The 19,257-nt window shown below is 31.1% G+C and overlaps 2 protein-coding genes across 4 annotated transcripts; both read left to right on the top strand.

The window, feature by feature from the left end:
- Positions 1 to 127: 127 nt before the first annotated feature.
- Positions 128 to 6,026, top strand: LOC111424174 (aspartic and glutamic acid-rich protein-like). Its single transcript, XM_023057618.2, has 2 exons — positions 128 to 435; positions 504 to 6,026. The coding sequence occupies exons 1-2, from the start codon at positions 313 to 315 to the stop codon at positions 2,001 to 2,003; spliced, it is 1,623 nt and encodes a 540-aa protein (XP_022913386.2). The 5' UTR covers positions 128 to 312; the 3' UTR covers positions 2,004 to 6,026.
- Positions 6,027 to 6,519: 493 nt separating this feature from the next.
- On the top strand, positions 6,520 to 18,941 carry LOC111424066 (uncharacterized). Of its 3 annotated transcripts, none has more exons than XM_023057479.2 (5): positions 16,276 to 17,588; positions 17,972 to 18,241; positions 18,300 to 18,605; positions 18,671 to 18,793; positions 18,851 to 18,941. In XM_023057479.2, exons 2-5 carry the CDS (start codon positions 18,187 to 18,189, stop codon positions 18,877 to 18,879), a joined length of 513 nt encoding a protein of 170 aa, XP_022913247.1. In that variant the 5' UTR covers positions 16,276 to 17,588; positions 17,972 to 18,186; the 3' UTR covers positions 18,880 to 18,941. The 3 variants fall into 3 exon arrangements, 2 of the variants coding, with proteins under 2 accessions (XP_022913247.1, XP_022913245.1); XM_023057477.2 differs by having other exon boundaries at positions 16,821 to 17,588; positions 18,300 to 18,611; XR_011641827.1 differs by lacking the exons at positions 17,972 to 18,241; positions 18,300 to 18,605; positions 18,671 to 18,793; positions 18,851 to 18,941 and adding exons at positions 6,520 to 6,897; positions 6,970 to 13,868; positions 17,642 to 17,915 and having other exon boundaries at positions 13,936 to 17,588.
- Positions 18,942 to 19,257: the final 316 nt, after the last annotated feature.

The following is a 19,257-nucleotide window of genomic DNA, read 5'->3' on the forward strand; positions in this document are numbered from 1 at the left end:
ATAAAAATTAATTAATAACGTTACATTTTATTTTTATCTCAATTAAAAAAATGATTTGGTTAAAAAATAATTGTGGAAAATTATTAATTTCGATAAAATTTAGTTTGTTATACATGTCGGTAAAACAGTAACCACTTATTAGAGTTAGAGGCGGATAACCTAAAAAAATTTTAGTTTGTTATTAATCATGTTTAAAATATAATATACATCAAAATATATAATTAAAGTATAATTTAATACCTTAAAATTGAATAGAAATAAGATTTGGAAGTATTTTAACCTTTTAAAATTGTGTGATTAAAAAAAAATAAGATGATACCAATGTTAAGTTGTTTATTTTGCAAAAGAAAACGGCGTTTATTTAACATTTACAAGATTTATGGGCGTACGGAAAGACCAATTACAAGTTATATTATAAGTTTCTTCGGAGATGTGGTAAGATTAGTTTAATTTATTTGAGTTATAAAGATTTTTAAGAACCTAACCTCAAAAAATAATTTTAGGAAGAATATTTAAAAGAAGATCACGGGATATGTAGCACTTGCGTCCTCCTCCTTAATAAGCTTATTTACATAAAAAACTTCATGGTTAAAACAATAATCGACGATACAGTTAACTCAGATTCTTACGTAAGCTTTTCAGCAGCTTACAAACTCTTCTTACACAACTTAGATAAATTAAATTTTGATGATGGGGATTCAATGGAAGATGGTGGTGTATCTGATTTATTAAAACCAATGCATTCAACTCCGTGTGAAATTGATTATGATTATTCGAGTGATAGAAACACCCCGTACATTGACAAAGAAGTGGAGAAAGTTTTTAGGCCATCAAAAAGAAAACGCCGACGATCCACTAAATCAACAATTGATGACGACACAGGAGTTTCACCCCCTTGTTTACGTTATGATGAAGACGGCCGATTATTAAACAAACGTACCAGATCAGTTTCAAGGTTATTAAACGCGATGCAAGAAGACGTCGATTGTGGCGCAAAAGAAAAGGAAAATTTCGAAAGAGATCACGTTTCCCATCACGAATTATTAGCGAAATACTTTTGTTGTGAGTGTAGATCGGATCGATTTACATCCTTAGATTTCGTACATCATAAAGCTTCAGAAGAAATGACGTCTTTTTATCGTATTGATTATAATGATCATCCAAATAACAATTCAAAGCAGGTTACAACAGGAGATTTTCATGTAAAAGTTTTGATACAAAAAGGAAAAATTAATGATAGCCCAATTTTAAGATTTCAAGAGTCTCCTGAAGTTATTACACCTTCATTAAACACAAGTTTATCTCAAAGTAGTCAACAATCCGACGTGGAGGATTCAGAATTAGATACAGGACAAGAAAATTCTTCAATAACAAGCGAAAAAAATGAAACAAATAATTCAAGTATCACAAGTAGTGAAGATGACATACATAGATATAATGAAATTGAGCTTGATGATAAATGTGAAGAAGATAATATCATTGCTGAAGGTGAGAGTTTATTAAGTGATGATGATAAAGTTATTGAGGAGAGTAAAGATGATAAAATTGAGGAGGAAAGTGAAGATGATAAAATTGAGGAGGAAAGTGAAGATGATAAAGTTAATGAAGAAAATGTAGGTGATAAAATAGAAGAAAGTGAAGATGATAAAGTTAATGAAGAAAATTTAGATGATAAAATAGAAGAAAGTGAAGATGATGAAGAAAATTCTTGTTATATACCAAGTGCCTTAGAACCAGAAAGAATGGTTCGCGATATAATTGATACATCATCCTCTGAATCTGAATCTCCTGAAGATTTACACAAAATGTTAAGAAAAAGAGAACTTAAAGTGGATGTTACTCGAATGATAATCGATGAGGCTTTATTGACACGTTTAAATAGATTTCCAATTTACCAACGCAGGAGGAGAAGCGGAGAAAGTAGAAGTAGTGGGAGTGGCAAGTATGATTTTAAAAATAATTTAAGGACAGATACAGAATATGATTCGTTTGATAGTGATTAATTAAAATATGCTTATTTTACTTATATAAGTTTAATTTTTCTTTTTTAAATTAATATTGTAAATAAGGCATTAATATTTTGCGTTAATCCTAATTTGATTTTACAATAGATTAATTTATATACATAGATATTAATTTTGTTAGAATTGTTTTGAATGTTCATTTTCCAATAAGATTTTTAAACAACTTCTAGTCATATAAAAACGATGTTTTGACCAATTCTCTGCGTTTCAGGGTGATTTTAATGAACATTTAGTACTTTTTAATACATCACAATTTTTTTTTGTTAAGTAATTATTTGTCAAAGTACAAAGTAAGGCCCCATCTACATAGTAGGAGTAGTTAAAAGTTAATTTTTAACCTTTTATAGCAATTAAAAAAATTTTTATAAAATTAAGATATAAATTAAAAATCATTTAAAATTGGAATTTCTTAAATAAATTTATTGAATAAGGGTATTTTGGTTATAACGAATTATATTCATTAGTATTATCATTACTTTCTTAGTTGATTGTTACAAAATATTGAATGCAGTACACACAAGATATTTTTAAACCTTTTGTTCGTCTAACGTACCATCGCCATCCGCATTAACGTACTAGAATTGAAAAAGATCGTAAGAAATAGTAAGCAGGTTCATATAAAATTAAGAATATAAAAATCTTAACAAACCATACGTTATTTTAATATGTAAACAAAAAACTATAACATGATAGTGTTGCAACAAGACTTTCTTCAACAGAACAGTCTCTATCATCGACATCAAGTGGGTTTTGTAATTGAAGTAAATCTTCTATGGAAAGTTCTGCTTCATGGGATTGTCACTTATTTATTTATTTCTAGATTTAATCGCTCTCCCATTTTTACAATCTTGCCCACAATTTCATTTTGAAGATCTTCGTCTTTTGCTTGTTCATCACCCGCAAAATTGGAGACACTACTTATTCCATGTATTCTTCATGGCTGATTCCTTAATTTTAATCCAAGGATTATCTTGGATCCAATTACAAATAAATGCTAAATAAGTAAATAACGTATTTTCGTTTATTTCTAAAATAAATTTATTGGTTTTATTGAATAAGGATATTTTGGTTATAACGAATTATATTCATTACTATTATCTATACTTTTTTAGTGGATTGTTACAAAATATTGAATGCAGTACAATATTAGTATTAACTTTATTGTTAAGGGGGGAAACCGCATTAGGAGACTCATTTTCATTGATTTTTTAGGATTTTTTTTTGGGTGGGAAGAATTAATTAGAATTTAATCAAACTTTGACAATATTTGTTTATATTTCGAACAGCTTTTGTGAATTTTTTGGATAATTTTATCGAAAAATAACAAAGTTATGCTCTGATGTCCGCTGGATGTTGTACCTAGAGTTCTCCAATTGCGGGACGTGTAGCCATTTCAATTTTCATCTGATATCAAAAAGTTTTTCATTTTAGATTAATAACTTATTTTCTAAGAATATGAACCTCAATGCAGGTAAATGTAACGAAAACTAAAAATTTTGCAGGTGTTGGAAAAATTTACTTCAAATTTCACATTTTTTCTTTACTAATTATGCAAGAAAAACTCTTAAAATCATGATATCATCTCAAAAGTTGGTTCATATATTTCGTAATTTCATAAATAATCATAATGATTGGTTCATTACTTTTTGAGTTAGAGTTCCCGCAAATGTGAAAAATGTCATTTTGAGAAACACGCGTTTGAAAAAAACATCTCGAAAACTAGAAATTTAGAAAAGTGAATAATATAAAGCAGTCACCGATTAATCCGCGATTTCAGCACCATATATTAGTCCTTCTTCTTCCTCATAGGCTTCATTTTGCGCCTGCAGCAATGCCGTTCAAACTTGCCGACCTTTCTTCGACTCCAATGAACTACGTCGATTCTGTCTAGAACTATCGATTTTTTTAACCTTCTAATGTGGTTTCCTCCCTTAACTGTTCTAGTAACATGAACATTTTGTGAATGACCTAGTATACTATATTTGAAGATTATAGTTATTATATTTATCTAAAAATATTTATAAGTTCTATAAGAACATGTTTCTTCGTTTGAAGTAAATCAATGTATGTAATATTGGTGACTGAAAATTTAAATGCTCTTCTGTCACAAAAAATTTCAAATATTACTGTAAGAATGATGAGGGTAGAGACAGAATGTATCACCAGAGATCATTCCTTCACATTTTCGATTATGAATCTCCTTAATCATTTTATTCAATGAAAGAATAACAGTAATATTTCATAAACATGAAGACAAAACCTGAAGTAATTTTTGAGTTTATTTTAAATACGCATAAATAAGATTAAGCGCAGTCTTGAACGCAGTTATTCTTCTTATAGTGCTTATTCGGTGCGGATCTTAGCGATCATTCTCTCTATCACAACCTTGTTCACTGCTGCACGGAATACTCATGTTCTGATGACTTCAAGTCTTCTGCACTATTTTTTTGCAGTAAACTGCATCTTCTCACTCTTCTCCACATCTTTTACTGACATTTTTTTCACTTGAGGCATCAGTTGCTGCAACCCCATCAGACTGTCTGTCATAATAACTGTATCGTCAGCGTACCGGATGTTATTCAATCTTTTCCCATTTACAGATATTCCTTCATTCACAAAGAAGCCTTCTGAATATATATTCTTAGTAGACGTTGAATAATAAAGGGAACAATATGTCTTGCTGTAGTCACTCACATACTTATCATCTATATAATTGCCGATTTAAAAAGCTTTAAAATTCCGATGTAAGTTTTGAAATAACTCAGCGCTGTAGATGACCATAGATAATATGTCTTTATTTTATTTTGTTTGTCTATGACGTGATTGTTGGCAACTTAAACCATATTGTTCTGGGTTTGAGCAGACCAGCTGTTCCTTAATTTCTTTCTAGCTTCCTTGATTTTTCTTTGTATTTGCCTGTGGATCGCCAATTATTTAGATATTCTTTTATGAGTTTTCTTCGTTCCATCATTTATAGCATATCACCACACATCGATGGACACATGAATTTCGTCTGACGTTTTGGTCTAGTCTTAAGAATTTTTCGAATTAATTACATGTTTTAGTTTTTCAAGTTCCGAAACCACATCTCAGCTGCTCCTTTCGCTTTCTGTGTGTTCTGTCGCATTTCATTATATCATATTTGCTCTTATTTCCTGGTTGATGTATCCTTTTTAGTTTTAGTCTTGAGTATACCAACTACGGGAATATGGTCCGCTATATCTGCCCCAGGATAAATTTTAACAGATGTAAAAAAGTTCTTGTACCTCTTATTGACTAATATATAGTCGATATGATTTCTCATTACATGTTCCCCAGAGTCTAGTGGGGATTTCCATTTGTACAACCTTTTCGGTGGTAGATTAATGAATGCTAATCAGTCTCTACGTAAGTACATGAACATAAGTATACATCAAAGAGAAAAATGTGCTGATAAATATGCTGATCTTTGCCAGCTCTCTACTATTGTATATCAATACATCAATAAACGGAATTACTCATATTTATAGTTAGGTTTTTTGAATAATAAAAGGCATCTTTATGATTATCACGTTTATTTTTTTTTATGTTATTTATTGGTTGTCTACTACGAGACTTCTTCCGAGCAAAATATAAAAGTATATAGGTTTTATAGTAACAGAAACTCTTTTTTTTAAACATAAACTGTTGTTAGTTTTATTGGTAACACTTTAAATTCGTTATATCCGAAATCCAATTACTTATTTTTGTTTTTATTTTATATAAATTAGTTATTTTAAATGATTTTTATTTTCTATAAAAATATGTTAATAATTTTTCAAAGATATCTAAAAATGTGTATATACTATAATTTGTAATATAAAATAATATAAATAACTAGATTTAGTTACTTTTAATTGATTTATATCTTTATTGTACTTTCGTTTATACCAGTGATTAAGAAAAATTTATATCAGATATTTAAAAATCTTTTGCATGTAATTTACAAAACAAAAAATAAACGAATGTGTAATTCCTTATTAATATCGTACTTGTAATTTAGATTTTAGCCCTCTCCTTCTTTGCTCTAACGTCATCTTAATTGACCTTAACGGTCTGCGAGATTGTAGCAAACGCAGTTAGATAGTAAGGAAGAATTAAATGTAAATTTACATGCATTAAAATCTCGACAAATGCATAAATATAAAAGTTGGAATAACAAAGGAATAAATACCGAAATAATAAAAGTACACAGAATATGTAATATGATGTGAAGCCTCCCAAATATCAGCTACAGCAGGAATCGTTCAGAATGTTGTTGAGGATATTAACATTTTGCAATGCGGAGTCTTACAAAAATCGTTTTTGTTCAAAGTTTTTTTTTTGGCATCTTTAAAATCAGCGTTGTCCTTGAGATTAGACGAGTTTTTTTATTTTAGAATTGCTGGTCAAATATTGTCTTTATGAGAGTTGTAGCTTTGTTACTTAAAATTTTAATGAAAAATAATTAAATTATTATGAATCGCGGTGCTATGAGTTATAATTATGTCTATTTTAGAGGTTACTGCGTGTATTTATTTCTGCGCATGTAGATCTACAAAAACAAGATAGTTAAGAAAAGAATAATCTACGAAAGTGATAAGAAATATAAGGATACGTTTGAAATGAACAAACTTTAGTGTCTTTGAATATTAAGAACAATGCGTTTCCGTTTACTTGTTCTTATATTCTTGGTGATTTGCCTATATTACAATGTTCAAGGGCGAGATATTCATCAATATCAAAAAAAAGCTTCTATATATAAAATACCAAAGAAAACAGATATCGTTTATACGTCTATTGTAAATGTTCCCTGTAAGCATGGTTCTATACGAATCGGAAATATATGCAAACCATTAAGAAAGTCTGCACGAAGGTAAAAGTCAACAAAGACTTAAATGATTATATTTCAAATAATCAGTGATAATTATTAATAGTTTATTTTTAGATCAAGCGGAAAAACTAAACGTAGACGCCAAAGAAAACATCATTAATGAACAATAATTTTGTTGAATGCAACTATAATATCAATAGAATGTAGCTTTCAGACTAAAATTGTGTTTTTAAAAATGAAATATCCATATAAAAAATGTTAGTCAATTTTATCCAAATACAATGACGTCCGAAATGAATTAATACCAAAAAATCAGGTACTGATTTATTCTCCATTACAGGTATTTTAATAGTGGCGAATAAGATTCAGGAACTTTTGAGTGTTCTAATTGGAAATGTAGCGAAGTTGATTTCTTCCAAAAAAAAACCCAGTGGATGAAACAATAATATAATTATTTCAATTTAATTACTTATAATTATTACAGTAATACCCCGACTTACGTAAATTCGGAGATACGTAACTACGAATTTGTCTATTATATTTTTTGTCGGGTATTCCCCTGTTTCGCTCAATAGCGAATTGAATCATAAAATTTTCTAGCTCCTTCAGTTTATGCGAGTTCTTCGCGTTCTTCGTAGAGAGCTGATTAATCAGTCAGTACATAACTATTATAAATCGTGGTTTTAAGTGTTTTAGAATAACGTAAGTATTTTATTATGTTATACATACTGAATACGTAAATATTAGTTGAAAAATTAATTTATTTTCTTTCATATTAGTTATTATGTCAAAGAGAAAGAAAGAAGTGAAATTGACATTAAAAATAAAGTATGAGATTTTGAAAAATTTTGAACAAGGCCTGAAAACATGTCAATTAGCAAACAAGCACAATTTATCCTATACTGTGTATACAATAATAAAAGACAAATGTAAAATTTTCGACGCAGTTAAAAATGCTCATCCGTTAACTTCTAATATAATTCGTAAACGGCATGGTTTGATAGCGGAAATGGAATCTTTGTTTAAAGTATGGTGCGAAAACCAAGTAAAAGTCAAGAATTGTCCAGTTGACCAAAATACTATATACCAATGGTGGCCAAACTGCGGCTCGCGAGCCACATGCGGCTCTTTGAATGATCGCGAAAAATTTCGAATTTTGAATAATGGCTCGGAGTATCAAGGAGCTTGGCCACCCCTGCTATATACAATCAAGCCAAACAGATTTTTGAAGAACTAAAGACACAAGTTGGTGACGAAGCAAAAGATGAAACCGTTTTAGCCAGCAATAGTTGGTTTTGTAGTTTTAAAAAAAGATGCGACTGGCACAATATTACACAGAGTGGAAAAGCAGCAAGTGCAGATAAAGTCGCTGTATCTACTTTTCCTGGCAAATTAAAGAATATAATACAAGAAGGCGGCTATAGTTCAATGTAGACGTAACGGGCCTTTTGTGGAAGAAAATGCCGCGAAGAATTTTTATTGCACGTGATGAAAAGGTATTTCATCACATTCTTATCAACTATGATTCTCGCGTCAAAGTAATGTTTTTGCCCACAAATACGACTAGTTTACTTCAACCTATGGATCAAGGTGTTATAATAGTATATTAAAAAACAAGTTTCGTAAGACACGCTTGAAATGCACGAATTCAAGTTGAAAAACGAGTGGCAAAGCCACGAGTTTTTTAATGAATGAGTACTTGAAGTCTTATGAAACGTGTTGTTATGCTATTTTTTGTAATTATAATAATAATAATAATAATAATACCTTTATTAATAAGTCGCAAAAAAAGGAAAGAAAATAATAATACACTCTTAGAAAATAGACTTATTTTCTGGACGAAGTTCAGTTTGGTTATTAACCAACTGCTCTTCCACTTAATCCAGAATATACAGAAAATATATATATAAAGCAAAAATGAGAATGTTTTTAACAATACTAATAAACAAAATAAAAAAAAAACAAAATAACAAAATACGACGACATGCCAGTATAAAGCGATACATTAGTAACTCAGAATATAAAAAAAAAATCATGATGACTCAAGCAGGAGGGAGGAATTTAATTTACTCTTGAACGAAATACAGTTCAATCCTATAAGGTTCATAGGTAGATCATTGTACGTTTTAGCTATCTGGTAGGAAAAGGATCGGTGCGAGGCGCGGCGTGGTACCGTCAATACATCCTTCCTCCTTATATTAATGTTATGGATATCGCTTCTGAAAGATAGCCGTTGCAGCAAGTAAGGAGGCCGCTGACTTTTAATAATTTTATGATAAACGCAAGTTGCATGCAGTTTACGTCTGTTTTTCATGTTCAACCACCCAGTATCTGCCAACTTATGACAAATATGGTCATATTTACGAATTCCGTAAATAAACCTCAGACAACCGTTCTGAAGGTTCTGGATACGACGCCCACTCGCCTCCGTTAAATTTGGACCATAAACAACGTCGCAGTGATTTAATTTGCTTAGAACCAAGCTATCACACAGCATAATTTTTAATTTTTTACTTAAGACATCCCTATGGGCATACAAGAGACGCAGGGCGCCATACCCACCCCTCAAGCACCTGGCCACATGCTCCTCAAACCTCAACTGATGATCCAATGTGACTCCTAAAATTTTTATATCATCAGAAACAGTAAGAGGTTCGCCATCCACCACCTATTGACCGGATATCAAAGGCTTAATCGCTCTCCTTGTGACACTACCGCAAAACAGAAGAACAGAAGACTTAAATGGATTTAGCACAAGTTCATGGCGTTTCGCAACATCAGAAAATAATGCTATATCTGAGTTAAATTTTATGCAGGCATCAACCCAATTATTTGGATTAAAATTCAGCAGAAGCTGTGTATCGTCTGCATACAAGTGAATCTGCGAATGCTCGAGAACCTGGTCAAAATCAGATGTACAAATAGAGAACAATAGTGGCCCCAAAATGGACCCCTGAGGGACTCCACGAGTAACAGACAGAGCACTCGACACTTGACTATTAATCTTCACAACCTGAGATCTGTCCGACAAAAATGACTTTATCAAAATTGCAGCTTGATTTCCAAGACCAAAATAATTAAGTTTAGATGCAAGTATATTATGATTTATTGTATCAAATGCTTTGGTGAAGTCCAACGATAACAAAAGTGCGGCTTGCCCGGCCTCTCTAGAAGCAAATACATCATCAGTAAGGTTCAATAAAGCTGTTGCGCAGCTGAAACCCGAACGAAACCCAGATTGTCGATCTGGCAGTATACTATACCTTTCGCAGTGTGCTCTAAGTTGCTTTTCCAAGACTCTCTCTAAAATTTTTGACATTACTGGGAGGATACTGATCGGTCTAAAATCCCTTAGGGCAGAAGGGGAAGATACTTTAGGTAATGCAATTACTTCAGCCATTTTCCAGGCATCCGGAAAAACTGATTGATGAACAGCAGCGTTTATTACGTGAGTAATATAAGGAATGAGAAAAGGGGTACACAAGTCAATCATCCAGATTGAGATACCATCAGAACCCGCCGCTGCAGTTTTAATGTTATTAATTATTATAGTTACTTCATGTTCATCAACAAGCATAAAAGCTTGCATTATCTGCACTCTAGGGTTTACATTATTTTGATAAAAATAATAAAAAATAATAATTCGCATTTTTATCCTTTTTTTTTAAGAAAAATAAAATAAATTTTGTCAATGTAGAGAAATAGGTATGTAGCAGTTGGTAACATCGTAACACTTGAAAATAGAAATTTTAATTGACAATTAGAAACTGTCAAAACACAAAATGTATTCACCTGAAAAAAATGTTTCATATACACCTCCCAAAATAAGAGAAATTGCTCAATGTTTAATGTCCTCATCATTGTGGACCTTGTATGATGTCTAGTTGTCAATGTGACAAAAATTGTCACATTGACAACTAGAAAAATTAATGACCCAATGTCACCAACTTGAACTGGTTCCATAAAATGTTACTAAAATCTCATTACAGCATCGGATGCTGTAAGGAGTCTCATTACAGCACCCGTTTGAGTACTGTTAGAGCTTTCATTACCGCCGCGAATTACAAAAAAAACATTTAAAGCTTATTATACTGAACGGGGTCCCTGAAGGGGGTTTGGAAAAAACTTTGCTCGGACTTTTTCGCTGACTCACCAGAAACAGCGCCAGAAAACGATATAACCGAAGTAGTACTAAATATTGTTACTTTAGGAAAACAAGTCGATTTGGTAGTTGATAATGAAGATGTCATTGTGCTCTTAGAGTCGTATGATGCGGAGCTTACTGTGCAAGATGTGATTGAAATGCAAAAACAAAATGACTGTGAAGAAAGTAATGTTGAACCAGCACAGCCGGAAAATACCCTAACCATCGCAAAATTCACAGAAGGGCTTAATTGCATACAAAATGGCATAAAGGTTTTAGAAGAAATAGATAATAATGAAGAACGCATTATGACAGTAAAGAGAAGAATAGAGCAATCGATTGCCTGCTATCAATAAATCCTACGTGAGAAGAAAAAGAATTTATGTCGCCAAACTACCATCACCAGTTTTATGAAACCATCCAATTGAAATGACTAAATCTAAATAAATTAGTCTACAAAACATAAATAAAATATTAATTTTTTTCTGGTTTGTTTCATACTGTTATTAGAATGCATAAATAAATTTGATTTAGAATATGTTTCCGGTTTACCTTTTGTTGTACAGAGTGTCCAATTTCGATGTCCGCATAGGCTCTATCTCCGAAAATAAAAGAGATAGAAAAAAAGTAGCTTACATGTCATGATCTCGTTTTTCGAGAAAATGCTAATGCCGAAAACTCTGAACAGCGATCGTCTTTTATTTTCGCCCTATCGGCAAAAACTGAAAATTTTGCGAAAACGACAATCGCGAATATCTCACTTATTATCAAAGATGGAGTCTTATAAATAAATCATTATATATTATATTATATATTTTTTTAAATGGAAACCATAGTTGGCTATGACCTAAAATAATTTGTTATTTTCTTTTGATAACAAATATATATAGTTTGTCGGGTATATTTCTTATAGTTATTGAATAATAATTAACAAAAATTCATTTTGTTCTATCTAAAACTAATGTATGTATTTAAAAGTTAATGTTACTATGGTGATAGCCATACATACTATGATGGAACATAATGTATCAAATAATTGCCAAAGTTTGCATTTAAAAATTCGATAACAACTCTGGCATTATGTGAACGAAGCACCAGCATGTTAAGTGTCAAAGTATAACAAAACTGAATAAAACTTTACAATGAATTTCGAAAATTATCAAAAATGTAACATGATGGAATGCTATATGTTATCAGAAAAGAATGCGACGTTAGTCGCGGAATTATATTTCACAAGGTGTCCGGAAATAAGACAACCGCACGCAAGAACCTTCAGCCGGTTAGCAGAAAATTTAATGGATTTTTGGTCCTTTCCCAAACCACGTGCACAACATACCAAAATGACCTGCAAGAGCATCTTCATGCATCCATAGCGTTTGTGATAAAAGGTTTGGATTTGCCTGAATCATCTTTAAAAGTCAATGATAATAGTTCAACAATTCGTTGTTATTTTGCCACATACCTAGGAACGAAGAATTACATGCATGACAATCGCAACAAATGCATAAATATAAAAGTTGAAGTGGCATAGGATATGATGTAAAGTCTAACAAATATTAGTTACAGCAGGAATCGTTCAGAATGTTGTTGAGGATCTTTTACTATAATCGTTTTCTTCAAAAATTTTTTTTGCGTCTTTAGAATCAGCGTTGTTGTTGCTCTGGATAGGCCATAACGCATTAAAAACTGTCCTATTGATATATATCGAATGTTTGTAAATATTGTCTTTTACAATTAAAAAGAGCTTAATTTCTAATAATAACTAATAACGTTACAAAGCGATTAAGGACTTGTCCAAAGCTAAGCCATCGCACGTTTTTGAATATTGGCATTCAATTTCCTCTAAGAATTGTGAATATAGCCGTTTATTAAGAACTCTTGCGTTTATAAAGTTGATTATTTTTATTACAATTGACATTACACTGGAAAATGTTTTTAAACGATGCTTCGCACATAACATTTGTTGGTGTATTATGCAATGAAATTCAATCAGAGAATGTGAAATATTTTGCTTAAGATTCTCAATGAATCCAATGTTTTTCCCTGTCATAGTAGGTGCGCCTTGTTGGTACAGAAACTATTTTCTGAACATCAATATCAATTTCTTTACATGCAATATCAAATTCTTTAGAAATATCAAGACCTGTACACTACCGTTTCAACGTTATTAGTTTTAATAACTCTTCTTTCATTATATTTCCAGCATACCGAGCAAAAACTGCTAATTGTGCGTAACCATTTCTCCATAATTTAAGTCGTTGTGTATTTGCGAAGAAATATTTTTTTCTAATTCTAACAAAAGTACATTTTATCTGAAGAAAGTGTTTTAAATATAGTTAATAGCTTTGTTTGTAGATTTTTTCAAATTGCTTTTGTGTTAATGCAATGCTTGAAAAAAAATACAAACTGAATATAAATTATCCGCACAATTTAGAAAATCTAAATAAACGGGCGTAAACAAACAAATGGTTGTCTAGCAATCGTGGGTCAGTTAAAAATCTTGCGTGGGTCAGACACTGATTCACGAGTCATAGGTTCGCCATCACTGATCCAGAGCATTGTTTTTGCCACAGTAAGAAAACATAACAGTTAAAAAAAGAATAATCTGTGACACAGATAAGAAATAAAAAGATACGTTTGAAATTAAACTCTTTAGTATCTTTGAATATTAAGAACAATGCATTTTCGTTTACTTACTCTTATATTCTTGGCGATTTGCCTATATTATAACGTTCAAGGGCGAGATATTGATAATATTGATCAATATCAAACACCAGCTCCTAAACGTCGGTTGTCTGTTGTAATCGCTCCGTGTAGACCTGGACATATAAAAATCGGAAATGTTTGCAAACAATTAAATGTTAAGAAGGTAAAAGGCAACAAAGAAAATTATATTTTAAATAATCAGTGATAATTATTAATAGATTGTTTTTTAGATTAAACAGAAAAATAAAGCATAGACACTAAAGAAAACGCAATAAACATCATTAATGAACGATAATTTTGTTAATTTTGTAAATATCTATATAAAAAATGTTAGTCAAGTTTATCCAAATAAAATGACGTCGGAATTTAATTACTACCAAAAAAATCAGATGCTAATTTATTCTCAATTGCGAATAAGATTCAGGACGTTTTGAGTGTTCTAATGGGAAATGTAGCAAAGTTGATTTCTTCAAAAAAAAGGCAGGTGGAGGAAATAGTAATACATTAATTCAATATAATTACTATATTTCTTTTTTGTATTTCTTTTTGTACCAGTAATTAAGAACACTTTATATTAAAAAAAATTTAAATCTTTTGGAAGTAATTCACAAAACTAAAAATAAACTTGCACTTCCTTATAAACATGGTGTTCTTATACATTTTTTCCTCTTTGTTAAATTCGGGCAAGGTTTTCCTTTATTTTTCAGTTCTCTTTTAAATATTCTTTGTCTGCATGATAACCTTTTCCATAAGAAACCCTACATCCAGACCATGGAGACCAGTCAGAAACTATACAATCGATTACAGGTGAGGTAGTTGGTGCTAAATTAGGGTTTTCTATTCCACCAGCTGAAATAAAAGAAACACATTATCTCATATAATTTTTTTATTCATAATAACTGAATTTACCTCTCATTATTTTACATGCTTTATTGCATTCATCTACTGTTAAGAAATTATTTCGTTTTTCTCTATAACCCCCACAAACAAAAGAAACACACATTTGCTTACTGGGTTCAAAGTACCATCTATTAAAGTATCCGGTGCACGATCCTTGAATTGGCTCTTCCATATATACACTCCTTTTTTGCAGTTGCCATGTCGAAAGTGTAATGTTTCATTTTGATTTATTTCTATTTATTTATTGAACAAGTTGCGAATTGCAGTCTAACAAATATAAATTTGTTAAAATTCTCTTTGGATTTTCAAAGCGATATAAAGATTTGGATACATAACAATGAAGTTGTTGTTTAAAATATATTTCAAAACTTCATAAGGTGTGTCACCTGAGTTTAAAAGTTTTGAAATAAAACTCAACTCTTCCGCCAGCTGGATGCCGTCGATGTCTTTTCTATTGTTATGTATAAGAGTAATCTCCAAATTCATACTTTGCTTTATGACGTCCTCATGTCGTCTTTTCCCAATTTCTTAGGTGGGCAAGATTGTGCAAAAATCCGAATGTATGTTGAAAACGCTCCGCTATTGAATGAATCGCTATGTCAAGTACATTACTTAATTAAAATTAAATTACTTTTACATCAACTTTAAATTTTTGTAACGAATCTTGTATTGGGTTGTCAAAAATTTCATTATTGAAATTGCGTTTTCGACGTCTTAATCTGATTTCTGTAAAGATTCGTTGTACGTTTACTAAATTTGCTAGTTCAGACGCTATAACTAACAATTTTTGATACTCTTTGTCACTTCTCAGTTTTTTTTAGATTATATTTGCAACCTGTTCAATTGTTTTAACTGCTGCACAAACCGTGCACTTTAGGCTTTGTAGTAGAAGATTTACTCTGTTAACATCAAAAGTATATTATACCAAATTATTGTAATGCATATGAACTGATAATTAAACTTCTCTAATATATTGCTTACATCTACTTTAGTATTATTTCCAAGAGAACCCAGCAAAGACGTGTGTTCTACAATACCAAAAAGTGACGGGACAAAAATCTAACGAGCCTGATCGCATTAATGTTAAATTTTTTTTAATGTTAAATTAGTAGTAGATGAAATTCAATAAAATGTTCTTCCACCAAATATGTATTCTTTGATTCGGTGTTAACAAATCTAATTATTATGTAAGTTGTTCTTTGTGGCTGATATCGGGACTTGTTTCCACGATTACAGAATAAAATTCGGCTTTTTTGCCATTTCTGTAATTATCTTTTTAGTCATTTGTGCCAATAAACCTACTAATTCATTTTGTATGTCTTTACTAAGATAATGAACCTGTGTCTCTTTAGACGTTATACGTCGAAGATGTTCTTTAAGGATTGGATCCTATAAACCTAGACATTCAATAAATTTCAAAAACACTCCGTTATTTTTTTTAAAGAGTACATCAGATTTTCCTCTAAATGGCAAATTTTATTTAGTTAGTGTAAGAATAACTTCTGATAGTCGTGATTAATATCAGTTTTTTTATGCCTGACAGGAACGTGGTTTCGGCAGCCCCTAATTTTGGCCGCTATAGGCGGCTGCCTGCTTTGAATGTACGTAGCGCCGCCACTGATTATATTATTTAACTTTATGTTTATTTAACTATTAATATTTGGCTATATACTAGCGGCTAGGCTTCCCTAATTTTTGCCTCCGAGCCTGTCTATCCATGGTCTCCCTCCATCATTTTCTGGACAAAGCATACTTCTGGACAGGTACACCAAGGATTGCTCTCGTCCTCCCATCTTGCTCTTGATCTTCCCCTAAGTCTCGCTCCTTGCATTCTCTTGTTAAGTAGTTGCTTCTGTATTTATTCCTCCTTCATCCTGACCACATGTTTTGTCTATTGCAATCTTTACATCTTGATGTACCCTGAGTGCATTGTCTCCTTGTAGTAGCTGTATAGTTCTTGGTTATTCTCATGTATTATGTCAGCTGTTATTAGTTATTATGCTCATATATCGGTGTTACAATTCTTCTAAGGATCTTCCACTCGAAGACATCTATGCTGTTTTCACAGTCATATGTCATTATAGGCATTAACATGTTTTTGTAGATTCGGCATTTTATGTTCCTATATAAATATATATTTAGATTTGATTATATGAGCTATTGTATAGAAAACTTTGTTGGCCGCCAGTATTCTTCGAAAATATACCAATTGCGAGACCACCTCTATGTCATCCTCCGTATCAGCATCTAAGTCTCGTTATTACCCAGTTCATTGACTTTTGATGATTTGATGATTTTTGATGCTCGCTCAGACTGGATATTATTACATATCATTGAATGGTTCATATTGGTTAGTATGATTTGGTTATTTAATCTTAAATCCTCGTCTACTTATAGGAACTTACATTATGGTTACATTAAGTTTAATTGATTGAAAGATTGTGAGGTATGGCAAAATTTTATCACTCCCCTTCATCGAAGTGCAAAGTTCTAAGATTAATAAATTTAGCACATAGTTATAACCCTCCGCACTGTTATTATTAACATGTGCATGGTATTTGTGTTAAGTCGCATGTTCTATTGCGTTTTTCGTGTTCGTTTGTGATGATGTTGTGTTTCTGTTCGAAACTTGCTTGTCTAAGACGTGTTTATGCCCAGTTCTGTCTAGGCGAAATGTCGTTTTTAATAAAGATTGTAAATTTGCTGCCTTCGGTGATTTTATGGGAGGAAGAGTCTTAATTTGACTGAAGAATACTATCAAACCACATCAACTATACGTAATCTTGTGAACCAAAAAATGTTAGCTAATCGCATATAGTATATATTTTAAACCTATGTAATGTTAGTCGATGTAATAATGGTACTACAAGTACTACAACAACAAAGAATCCAGAAAGTATTCAAAATCAAAAAACTACTGAAAGTACTGAAACTACTGTAAGTGAAGGAACTTCATCAACCACGGAAGCACCTCAAAACTGACGTAAGTAACTAACATATTTTCCTATTTTATATTTTAATATTCTTTTTATTCAGATGGTAAAAAACACCATAACGTAAAAGCACATCATGTTAAGCACCATGATACGAAGAAAAATCATCACTGATTTTAATCATCTTTACAACACGATTGTTTCAGCTTAAGTAAATCAATAATTTTTGAAATTCTAGAATTTGCTATATGAATTGTAGTTGATTTAAAAGTTTTTCTTTCTATATCACACATCATTACCTTTTGCTTAAAGTTGTTAAAATAAATCATTAATAATTTGTTAATTATTTAAAAAAGGCTGAGTTTTATATTTATTATAGCTTTATTGTTTTACATATGTAAAATTAATATCATATTAATAAAAGTTTTTCTAGGAAGTGGTTGTCATTCTACGTACTCCCATAAAGTTATTGCAACTATTACATTGACAACATAGTATAACTGCATAACAAAAGCGATCATGACACGAATTATTTATAAATTTAGAAGATATTTAAACAACACATAGCCATCATTGTTGAAGTATATATTTAAAGGCGTTGTTTTATTTTGCGAAATTAGTGTATTCGTATTTATTATAGAAATAAAAATGAAATTTGTTTTCCTCATTATTTCTTTAGGCGTTGCCTGCGAAGCTTTTTCAGGTAAAATAAAAAAATTTTTGTGTATTTACTTCAAGCTAACATATATTTTAAACTTAAGCCTCCCATCGTCATTATATTAAGAAACATCACCATCAACTTCGTGACGGTGACCCCATATCGACTGAAATTTCTTCTGATTCTCCCACTGAAACTACAACTCCAAACATTTACTCTTATCCACCTATATCGGAACCCGGATCCGCTATTGCATGTCCTTGTGGAGTTATTTGTCCAAATGAAACAACTGAAACGACTGAAGCAATTGATACGATTCCAACAGAATCTTCTCAGAATAAACGACATATGTTTCATAATAAAAAGATTTTTAATGCTCCTAATAAAAAACATCACGCTGTTAGAAATGGTAAAGGTATAAATTTTAAATAATAATTCGTGATAAACTAGTTGTTTAAATGAATTTTTTTATAGATATAAACAAAAGGTATATTCCACATTATTGTCCTTGCCGTCCATGTCCTGAATCATCTACAACAGAACAACCAGATGTATCAACAATTTCACAAGAACCAACAGTGGTAAATCCTGGACCAAGTAAGTTATTTTAATTTTTTAATTCTATTTTTTTAATTATTCATTTTATGAATTTAGGTGATAAAAAACATCATAAACATCATTGAATTGTTATTGATTTATTGTATTAAATCTTCAAAATAAAGATTAAAGATTTTCTCAGCCGCAATCATTTTCCTTTATATCAAAAAAATAACCTTCATCATTTTATCAAAATGAACTGATGGTTTCGTTTTGTTGTAAAAAACTTTTAGAACAAAAGTTGTAGCAAATTTTATTCTTAACAACAATGCTCTCTTTCACTTTTCTCTCAGATGCACAAAAGGCCAGAAAAATACGGAAATATGAAAATTAGATGAATTCGTAGTTTCACAAGTTATTAATGGTAAAACTCAAGATTTGGAGCATGTTACAGAAAAACTTTTTCAATCAAAGTTGTAGCAAATTTTATTCTCAACAACAATGCTCTCTTTCACTTTTGCTCG

Source organism: Onthophagus taurus, chromosome 11, assembly GCF_036711975.1.
Source record: "Onthophagus taurus isolate NC chromosome 11, IU_Otau_3.0, whole genome shotgun sequence".
Classification (NCBI taxonomy): domain Eukaryota; kingdom Metazoa; phylum Arthropoda; class Insecta; order Coleoptera; family Scarabaeidae; genus Onthophagus; species Onthophagus taurus.

Excerpts from the sequence above, each read along its gene's own strand:
- LOC111424174 (XM_023057618.2), top strand. The coding sequence starts at position 313 with ATGATACCAATGTTAAGTTGTTTATTTTGCAAAAGAAAACGGCGTTTA. Across the intron at positions 436-503 it reads TAAGTTTCTTCGGAGATGTG|GAAGAATATTTAAAAGAAGA; the intron begins GTAAGATTAGTT and ends AAATAATTTTAG.
- LOC111424066 (XM_023057477.2), top strand. The coding sequence starts at position 18,187 with ATGAAATTTGTTTTCCTCATTATTTCTTTAGGCGTTGCCTGCGAAGCT. Across the intron at positions 18,242-18,299 it reads TGCCTGCGAAGCTTTTTCAG|CCTCCCATCGTCATTATATT; the intron begins GTAAAATAAAAA and ends TTTAAACTTAAG. Across the intron at positions 18,794-18,850 it reads AGTGGTAAATCCTGGACCAA|GTGATAAAAAACATCATAAA; the intron begins GTAAGTTATTTT and ends TTATGAATTTAG.